At 33.5% G+C, this 11,247-nt stretch overlaps 1 protein-coding gene across 1 annotated transcript; it reads left to right on the plus strand.

Annotated features, from left to right (window-relative positions):
• The first annotated feature begins 3,453 nt into the window (after window positions 1–3,453).
• On the plus strand, window positions 3,454–7,515 carry LOC104246795 (glutamine synthetase-like). Its single transcript, XM_009802681.2, has 12 exons — window positions 3,454–3,729; window positions 4,672–4,711; window positions 4,815–4,918; window positions 5,016–5,064; window positions 5,158–5,264; window positions 5,381–5,468; window positions 5,586–5,714; window positions 5,894–5,968; window positions 6,074–6,127; window positions 6,272–6,309; window positions 6,519–6,678; window positions 7,135–7,515. The coding sequence occupies exons 1-12, from the start codon at window positions 3,656–3,658 to the stop codon at window positions 7,285–7,287; spliced, it is 1,071 nt and encodes a 356-aa protein (XP_009800983.1). The 5' UTR covers window positions 3,454–3,655; the 3' UTR covers window positions 7,288–7,515.
• The last annotated feature ends 3,732 nt before the right edge of the window (window positions 7,516–11,247 follow it).

Here is an 11,247-nt window from a genome sequence, read left to right on the forward strand (position 1 = left end):
GGGTTTGGTCAGAGAGAGGTTAAAACGAGGGGAGGGGGATCGGTCTATGGAATAAAAGAGAGGACCCTGATCTGTGGGTTAGGGTTTTCGCGGCTTTGACGCGTAAAACATCCACTTGGTTATTTTAATTGGATGGATATATATGTGTATATGTAATACACGCACGCATGGTCAACGGTCAAATGTGTTTATTAGTTACCGAAAAATGAGTTCTAGTGTTCAAATGAGAAAGTTGAAAATTCATGTATCGGCTTTTAAAAACCCTACAAGTTTAAGTGGCCAGGAAGCTATTCTGCCTTTTTATTATGTCGAATTAACTTTCAATTACAATCAACTTTCTTATCGGCTTTTAAAAACCCTACAAGTTTAAGTGGCCAGGAAGTTATTCTGCCTTTTTATTATGTCGAATTAACTTTCAATTACAATCAACTTTCTCTATAATAAGAATTCAATATAACGGTCAACTTTCTTTGGAACCAACTTATCATGTTATATTATAATATGTATTCTCTACCATAACACTTTATTATGTAACCAAAATATTCGAAGCAAGCGAGACTGTTATAGAAAAATTTAATTGTATATATTAATATTATAATTTTTATTTTTTTTAAATATTGATAATATAACATCATGTTAAATGTATATCATCTATTCGCGCGTGGAGCGTTATGATACAATTGAAGATTCAGAAAGGAGAAAAGAAGAATCCTGTTGAAGTAGGACTCATAAAATTTGAGAGATTCAAGGAATCAGGGGGACCCAAATGATGACGAGACTCCAACGTACTTGCCAGTTATGAGCTGAATCATTGTACCACCACGAAACGTACACCGGTTGAATCGGTAATATGTCACCCAGATTCACTTATCCACAAAAACTTTCCTCGCCGGAGGTTAAATTTTAATTATTCAGATTTCAGACACTAAGGATGTGTTTGGTACAACGAAAAATATTTTTCGTAAAACAAGTAGTAAATATTTTTTTGAAAAACAAGTAGTAATCTTATTTATTTTTCGGTATTTGGTACGCAAATTAAAGAAAATGACTTCTCAAGAGTATTTATAAACAATTTAGATATAATAAACATGAAGCCATAAACTTTCAAACCAACAACCTTCAGAACTCACATTTTCATAAACTTTCGAACCGCTAAACTTTCGAAACCACGGAATTTCTAACTCGTAAACTTTATAATTTCTAAACATGTAAACTTCCAAACACATAAATCTCCAAACTGATAACTTTGGAACTTGTAAAATTTTGAACCTTTAAATCGATAAAAAAAAAACTAAAACTGAAAAATATATTATAAAAGAAATCGGGGGAGGAGGGGTGGGGATAAGGTAGGGTGGGGTGGGGTAGTAGGGTGGGTGGTAACGGAAAAACTGAAATTTGAAAAAAAAAAACCTTTTTTGGAGAGGAGGTGGGGTGAGTTGGTGAGGGTAGGGAAGAATGAGAAGGAGTTTTGGAAAAGATTCTCCCTTCTCTTGATAAGGAAAATATTTTCCTCCAATTGAAGGAAAATTAGTTCATAAGGAAAATATTTTCCAAAACATTTAAGCCAACCAAGCATGAGAAAATTGGAAAATATTTTTCGGAAAATGTTTTTCTTCATACCAAATACACCTTAAGTGCGTTCGTTTTTAAAGTTTGAATCTTAAATCATTCAGATCTTAATAACTAAGGGTGTTTTTTTTTCCCTTTACAACCACTTAATGCGTCTGAATAGATTTGTATGATTAAGATCTATAACAATGACTTAATTTCATTAAGATGCTATCATCCACATTAATTATTAATTTTCACTAAACCAAGCATGAGAAAATTGGAAAATATTTTCCGGAAAATGTTTTTCTTCATACCAAATACACCTTAAGTGCGTTCGTTTTTAAAGTTTGAATCTTAAATCATTCAGATCTTAATAACTAAGGGTGTTTTTTTTTTTTCCTTTACAACCACTTAATGCGTCTGAATAGATTTGTATGATTAAGATCTATAACAATGACTTAATTTCATTAAGATGCTATCATCCACATTAATTATTAATTTTCACTACCGCCTACCATTATCAACTATCACTATGCCACCCACCACCACCATACTCAACGACCACCACCATCACCAAGTCGCTACCATTATCGACAACCACCACCCACCATCCCCACTACCCCCGCCACTATCATTCTCAACCACAACCACAAACACATCCACCTCGACTACCACAACTAACCACCCCATCACCATCAATTGTCATGCTGGATTGCCCACCATATAAACTACTACCACCTTCCTCAATCACAACCACAACTGCTACTAACCACCGCTATCAATTATCACACCATCAGCCAAAATCACCACCAACCATCGCCTCTAGTCGACATTCTCAAGCACCACTGTTAGCGATCACCATCACTAACTACCATATTTTAAACAATATATATTTTATTGATAGAATATTAGATTAATTAGTATTTTTATTTAAATTTTATGTTTATTAATTTTCAAATAAAGATAAATTTTATATATTCAGATGTTAAAAAATAAACAGTCTTAATCATTTAGTATTCATATCTTAATACATATCTTAATATTCATATGTGTATTTCGATTCAAATGTACTCTGAATCTTAGTGCACATCTTGATATTCAGATGTGTATTCAACTTCAGATGTCTTAATCTTAAAAGACAAATGAGACCTAATATATCATCGTTAAGTGATAAGTTGAAGTGATATATAGTTTAGTAATATCAATGCATATATAGACATGTAATATGTATTCATAGAATTGATATAAACATTGAATTGAATGTGAGTAAAATAAGTATAAGATCAGTTATTTATTCTCCCCATTTTAATTATACAGCAATGGTTGTTTGAGAATGAAATTTTAGAAAGACATAACAACTTTTAGCATATATTAAAGATATATTTAGAAATTTTGATATTAAATATGTCATAATATTTGTACAGATCATAAAATCATATCATTAGAATAAAAAGAAAAATTTAAAATTAAGACGAAATAGATGGAGTATAACATTTAGCATCAAGTACAGAATATGTATTACTAATGAAATCTCTTCAAACTAATAACATGATTTTTTATATCAAACTTTGCATAATAAATACCATAAACCAGTATAGTATTATTAACACCGTAATAAGAATACATATATTTGCAATATGATGTTTTTTTTCTCTCTAAAAATATGAGGTATTTAAAGACAAAAATATTCTTAAAATATGCCATCCTTAAGGAAATACTCATACTTATTTATTAATAACCAGCATATAATAATTTATGGATTATATAAGACCGGCATATCAGTTAACCGGTAAAATATACAAGAATCTTCAAATGGATTCTCTTCTGCATCTATCAGTTACCTACTCTTCGGAACAACTCACTAACCCTATTTAATTCTCTTATCCAATTTTCAAGAATTTTATTAAAATGGAAAAATTAAGTATCATTTTCCTTTTTCAATTTAGAAAAAGAATCCGTAATAATTGCCGATTGTTTTTATAGAATCAACACCTCTTGAAACTGCCTATAAGAAAACCAGACACTCTTATTCTGCATCACACAAAATCATTAGTTCATTTTTCATAAAACAAACAGAACTATAATTCTTTGAAGTCTTTTTATTATGTCTCTGCTTTCAGATCTCATCAACCTTAATCTCACTGAATCCACTGATAAGATTATCGCTGAGTACATATGGTTAGGTTCTTCTTAATCGTTTTTACCAATTATTAATCTTGTTAATGATTTTTTCGGCTCTCCTTTTGATATGATTATGAATTTTATGATTCTTTTCTGTTACGATTAGGTTTATGTTTCACTGTTGTCCTGTTTGATCAGGATTTTACTGTGTGTTGTGATCTGTTCTTTTTGTATATACTATGGTATTTTTTGAATATATCATTGGAAGTGTTTATTGTGATCGATCAATCAATTCATTTTTCTTTGTGTTTTTTTGTTTCTTTTGTAGTTTTCCTGTTTTATGATATGTTACTTTCGTATTAATTTCATAGTATTTATAGTGGCATATGTTTTTCTTCTTTAAAAAGGACATTAAAAATTACTCTTTCTTCATTGAAGAAACATTCCCTTACTTTGCTTTTAGAAATGGATTATGCATGGATCACAAAGGCCTATCTAGCATTTTAAAGTAGTGGGATAGAGTACAATAAAAACTTACTCGTACTCGGTGTTTATATCAAACCAAACAATTTAACCTTAGTCCATTAGTCTTTACTAGATAAAGTGAAGAAGTGAAGATAAGTATCATTGGACATATTTCGGCCGATGAATGATATAAGGTCGCAATCCTTCCGATAGAAAAAAAAGGGGCAGTCCGATGCACTAAACTCCCATTATCCCCAGAGTCTGGGGAAGGGCTGGACCACAAGCGTTTATTGTATGCAGCCTTACCCTACATTCTGCAATAAGCTATTTTCACGGCTTGAACCCGTGACTTTCTAGTCACATGACAACTTTACCAGTTACGCTAAGGCTCCCTTCCGGTCGCAATCCTTCAGATACACTTCAATTAAGATAGTGTTTTTTTTTTGTTACCGTGAATAATTTTATTCTCACTTATTGTGTTTTTATGATTTTAATCTTTGTGCTTGGTATGCCATTTTTGTTTCTTATAACCAGGATTGGCGGATCAGGCATGGACCTCAGGAGCAAAGCCAGGGTATTACATTATTTTATTAATCTATTTTCAGATTAACATTTCCTTTTTTTCGTTTTTAATTGCTTTGAAGATTGCTAACTTTATACAAAAAATTTATTTACAGTCTCTTTCGGGTCCAGTTGAAGATCCTTCAAAGCTTCCCAAATGGAACTATGATGGGTCCAGCACAGGTCAAGCTCCTGGAGAAGACAGTGAAGTCATCCTATAGTAAGTCGCCTTCAGCCTGCTAAATTTTGTTATTGTTCGATTCCTTTCTGAATAGAATCATCTGACCATATATATATTAAAATGAAATTTCAAATAGTCCTCAAGCAATTTTCAAGGATCCATTCAGGAGGGGCAACAATATTTTGGTGAGTTGGTCTATTTTTGTACCTACTAGATACTGTTAATTTCTGGATTCTATTAAAATGTGTGCGTAATTAATGTTCTTTTGTTTTCTTAAGGTCATGTGTGATGCTTATACTCCAGCTGGTGAACCTATTCCGACAAACAAGAGACACCATGCTGCTAAAATATTCAGCAACCCTGATGTTGTTGCTGAAGAAACATGGTAGCAGAAAACTCTATTTAGATTTTAATCGAAAAAAAGTTTTTCCAGTCCTTAAGTTTTAGTATCGTATTCGTTTAGAAGATACCTGATTGTTGGGAAAAGTTTTTTCCAATTAGGTATGGTATTGAGCAAGAATACACTTTGCTGCAAAAGGAGATTAATTGGCCTCTTGGATGGCCTATTGGAGGTTTTCCTGGACCTCAGGTACTATAGTTAATTTTTTATTTAAATCTTGGAAGTACAGCTAAAGATAATTCTGCTACTTTTCCCTTTGCTGTAAAGGGTGAAAGTTTTCAAAAAAAAATTTCTTATTGCATTTAGGGACCTTACTATTGTGGAACTGGAGCGGACAAGGCTTTTGGACGTGATATAGTTGACGCACATTACAAGGCATGTCTTTATGCTGGGATTAACATCAGTGGCATCAATGGAGAAGTGATGCCTGGACAGGTAAATAGCTCCGCATCCCATTCTTTATCTCCCGACTCCTTTTCAGACAGGCGAATTTCATGATCTAAAGTTTAGTGAATTCAGAATGAGTGTGATCTTATTATATGTACCCGATCTAAGCTTTAGTTGCATGTATATATACATAGTTGAACATAAAGCAATGCTATAATTTTATGCAGTGGGAATTCCAAGTTGGGCCTGCAGTAGGAATTTCAGCAGGAGATGAGGTGTGGACTGCTCGTTACATTCTCGAGGTATTATATTTAGCTGTTGTAATTTCTTGCCATTTCAATTGTTAAATTTACCTACAATATGTGACTTTGATTGTTATACTTGATTATTGTATTGGTGTTAAACAGAGGATTGCTGAGATTGCTGGAGTCGTAGTTTCATTCGACCCAAAGCCTATCCCCGTGAGCTTTCTGCTATTTATCTTTTTAAAGTTAATTTAAATGTAGGCTTTTTTTAGACATGTTGGATTGATCTATGCTCAGATAGTTGAATACTGCTTGCCATAAGCTGATGTTGAAGTACATGTTTTACCCTTTGATTTTTAGGGCGATTGGAATGGTGCTGGTGCTCACACAAACTACAGGTAAGAGTACGTAGTCGTTTTTTTATTGTACTATATGATTATTAGCCTATTGGCTTAACTGATAAACATTATGTGATGAAACTGATTTATGAGTAAGTAATTACGTGTTTGGATAGAAGTGCTGCAATTGATTATATTTCTGTCCAATTCTCCCCTCCCCCCGCTCTCGCTCGCTATGTGAGAGTATTGACGTGGAATGTTTCTTTCAGCACCAAGTCTATGAGGGCTGACGGAGGGTATGAAGTGATCAAAAAGGCTATCGAGAAGCTAGGACTGAGGCACAAAGAGCACATTGCTGCATATGGTGAAGGCAATGAGCGTCGTCTCACTGGAAAACATGAAACAGCTAACATCAACACCTTCAAATGGGTACGTAAACTATGGTCTTCCCTAATTAATTGTCATTTAATTCCATCTCCTTCCGCTCACTCAAACCTGCAATACCGGTTGCTTTGGGACTTCAAGTTTTTTATTGACTTTCAGCTACATTGTCAATGTTACCAAATGGCTATCTGGTTTTCCCTTATATCAGCACTTGGATGGAAGAACTTTTTTGATTCTTTATTACAAAAAGAATCTTTGTTCCTTTACTGTTCACCTACAATTCTAGTGCAATGTTGACATCAAGCATCAAGAATATTTCAATTACAAATATTTTGCGAAAGAGTTTAACTTATGTGCACTGACTGTTCATAACAGGTCTGATATGGTAATCTGGCAATAACCTGCTATAACACGCTGTAATAGTTTGTGTCGTTGTATATAAGTTAGAATCTTAATATGTCTAGAGTGTGTCATTTATGTTACTGCATTTGTTTTATTCAGGGAGTTGCAAACCGTGGCGCTTCAGTTCGTGTTGGCAGAGATACAGAGAAGGCGGGGAAGGGATACTTCGAGGACCGGAGGCCAGCTTCGAACATGGACCCGTATGTTGTCACTTCCATGATTGCTGAGACTACCATTATCTGGAAACCTTGATCTGTGCATAAGTGTCTGAAGGAATGTTGTTTCTTGAGTCAAAGAATTGAATCTTGGAACACCCTTTTCCCTCACTTGTCTTTAGTTAATGTAGTTTATTCTATTATCTTCTACTCTTTCCTCCTTTCCTTTTGCTTTTCGTTAAGCAAAGGTTGATTTCACTACCTATGGTTTGCAATGGTGTTTTTAACAATGTTGTTCTTATTGGTTTGGTTTATTTCTTGCTGATGAGAAGTGCAGATAAGTGTCCGTTTTATTTACAATTCTTCTTTTTCACTTCTATGTCTTCATCTCAATCTCCAAATATCTTTAAACTTGAATGGATTTTGCAAATACATCATCAATTTGATCTCGAGTCTTCACATTTTTATGTTATGTTCTCTCTAATGAAACGAAGACTTGTGCGATATGTTCTTCGGGAACAAAATGGTTTATTATTATGTTCCTCCTTTTTCCCAATAACTGTGATGTGATGTTTGAGTCAGTTTGTGTGTGCCTCGGCTATTTTTGCCTTTGCTGGAATTTGAAAATGAGACCTCATGGTTCTCAACTTATATAATTACTTCATTACCCTTCGCTTCTTATTGGGTGCATACCTAACTTTCAACTCCTGCAAATTCTCTAAGTTATATATAGAGAGAAAGAGAGATAAGTAAAGCTATTAGCGTAATTGCAAAGACAGTTCAAATTAGGAGTGTCAATGGTTCGATTGGATCGGTTATTTTATAAAATCGTATCATACTAATTTTTTGGTTACTCACTCTATTTTGTATAATCAAAATTAGATTTTTTAAAACTATCTTAATCGTCTCGGTTTTCTTCGGTATGATTAATTTTTGATTTTTTTAAATGTCATGTAAGAGTCGTTAGTAAAAGTAATTAAGAATGCAATAATATATGTACTTGCGTAGGGGCTTTGGAAAAAATCTCTAGATATTTTAATGTTTGAAAGGTGATGAATCGAGGGAACTTGAAAGATGGCTAAATTGTACAACAAATTTGAATATCAATGATAAATCATTTTGTCACTTAAAAGTCATATTTCGTTATAGAAAATCTTTTGTAAAAAAAAATAAAAAAATTGTCAATCTTTCGCCCCGAAAATACAGTCACGAAAAGTATACAAAGACAATTTTGTAGTTTGTCGCTAAATCAAGTTATATTAGGGGCAATTTTTTTTTCGTTCCCAAATGCCTAGTATTTGTGACGAACTTGTTTGTAAGTATGAAATATTTGTAGTTAACAGAGTGGTTTTGTCACAAAAAAGATTATCAATACTAACGAAACTGTCTTGGCATTAACCATTTAGTTTAATTAGTAACAATGTCAATTGTCTCTAAAATTGTATTTATTTCGTAGTTAAATTAACATTATTTTGTGATTAAACACTACCTTTTATGTGCAAAAAATATTTCGTCCCCAAAAATATATATTAGTGACAAGTTTGCTTTTACAAAAATAATTTACAATTTGTAGTTGAAAACTATTATGTCGTCGCTAAAAATAATTTTTTTTACAAAAATAGTTACAATTAAAGTTAACAAAATACAACAACAACAACAAACCTAGTTTAATCCCACAAGTGGGGTTTGGGGAAGGTAATATGTTTTCTCTAATGAAACAAGGACTCGTTCGATATGTTATTCCGGAACAAAATGAATTATTATCTTACGTTTTTTTATAACTGTGGTATCTGAGTCAACTTGCGTGCACCTGAGATCTCATGGTTCTCAACATACTTCATTATCATTCGCTTCTTATTGGGTGCATACCTAAATTTGCATCTCCTGCAAATTCTCACAGCCTAGTAATTATAGTTTGCCTAATTACCATTCATAGCTACTGTTCAATTGTTATCAACTTGTATCACTTGTATTCAGACACGCAACGAATATAATTTGTGTCAATTATATTCATTGTGCAACGAATACAACCTCTATCAATTTTTTTTTTGTTGATAAACTGGACATTTTATTTAATAAGGATTAGAGTTTATGAAAGATATGATCCCCAGGATCAATACTAGAGAGGCTGATTATCCATGCATTGCATGTTGATTACCAACTTTGGCTATATGACTCCAAATAGTAATAGAGATTGTTTTTACATAAACATTTCCTCTCTTGTCTGCCAGCATCCTGGCCATGACATAGGGTGGAGGAAGGAATAGACAAAAGACATAATTTATTAAAAACAATAAGAGTCTCTGCATGCTTTGCCAAGATATGAGCTACATCATTGCCTTGTCTGAAGTTATGCTAAATCACCACCATGCCCATTCCGGATATTAACAACCTGCATGATTTAATGATAGAGTCGTAAGTTACACATCCATCATTGATATAAATAATTACTTGCGTGACATCCGTCTCTATTTTCAAGGGATATAACTTCCTCTCCTGTGACATGTGTAGCCCTTGGTAGAGGGCCTGGAGTTCAGTATGGACGGGAGCTCTTGAGATGGTTTTCATTGTGAATCCTAAAATTAAATCTCCTTCTGAATTTCTAAAAACACCTCATATACCACCACTTGTGTCACCCTTTTTGAAAGCCCCGTCTATGTTCAATTTATACCAACCTGTACGGGGCGGATTCCAGTGAAATTTTATCTCAATCTTTCTATCCAACTTTGATTCACGCTCTGTTAGTAACTTATACTCGATGGCATGGTTCATGATCCGTTTTAAGGAGACACTGTTGGAGTTGTTGTTTATATTGTTATATAGCCATAAATTCCATATAACGAATGGAAATAGGTTGTGCCATGATAGGTATTTGTTGGCTAAGGAAGGATTCTTATCGCGCAGGTATAAAAGCCAGTTGTCCCTATTTGGTTGATAGCTGGTTGTAATTATACCTAATTGTCCCCAAAGGTTTTTGGGCGATAGAACACTTAAGGAAAATATGAACAATTGTCTCCGGCTCTAGGTAATTTCTACAAGGCAGCCTATTTTATCTCAATCTTCCTATCCAACCTCTATCAACTGTATTTGTTCGCACAACAATACACCCAAGGCAAAATATAGAAACACAAAAACATAGAATACTCTTGTTTAGAGTCAAACTCAAGACCTCCGGCTACTAAGCGAAACTAGTTCGTCCTCAAGTGATGTTGCTAATTACATTATTCCGGAACTAAAATGTAGTTCTTTTGAATGCAAAGAACCGAAATATGGAGAAAAAAAAGATGGTGACCATTTTATAAATAACGCCCTTTTAAAGGGCGCTATACCTTAACGGGCGTTTGCCCAATTAAGTATAGCACCCTTTTAAAAGGCGCTATAGTTGAAGTTGAAAAGACGGGAAGGTATAGCGCCTTTTCTTAAGACGCTATAGTATAGCACCTTAATAAAAGGCGTTATACTAACATACAAAACCATCCCTTTCCGTTCCCCACCAAACCAGAAACTCCCCCCCCCCAATTAAAACATAGAAAATACAGCGGTCCCCCTCCCTATTGTCAATGAAAAAGCTCGTCTGGAGCCCACCCGTCCCATAAAAAGTAAAGATTCTCGGTCCCACATCCTAGCTAAGGCGTTATCTCGTAGTGGGTTGCTCGTTTCGGTTCCAAATCACCAAATCTTCAACTTTCCAAAAATTTTAAATCGAAGTATTCCGACTTAGTTTTTGTTAAAACTCATATAAAAAATGCATATTAGTTGTTTCTAATGTGCTCTATGTTATTTTGTGATTATTTTGCGATTTAACTAACTTGTTATTTTTTATCCAGACTGTAGTATTAGTGTGCTAAAAAGATTAGAAAATTAGAATTTTTTTTATTAATTGTTAAAAAATATTAATTAATTACTTTTTACTGTGGTATATATATTTTCGTGTTTGTTTTTCGATTAGATCAATTTATTGTTTTTATCCGCTCTAGATTATTGAATTGCTAAAAGATTAGTAAAATAGATAAATTGTTAGTTTAGTTCCCTGTAGTGGTATCTTGTGGACTAATGT

Source organism: Nicotiana sylvestris, chromosome 5 (genome assembly GCF_000393655.2).
Source record: "Nicotiana sylvestris chromosome 5, ASM39365v2, whole genome shotgun sequence".
Classification (NCBI taxonomy): domain Eukaryota; kingdom Viridiplantae; phylum Streptophyta; class Magnoliopsida; order Solanales; family Solanaceae; genus Nicotiana; species Nicotiana sylvestris.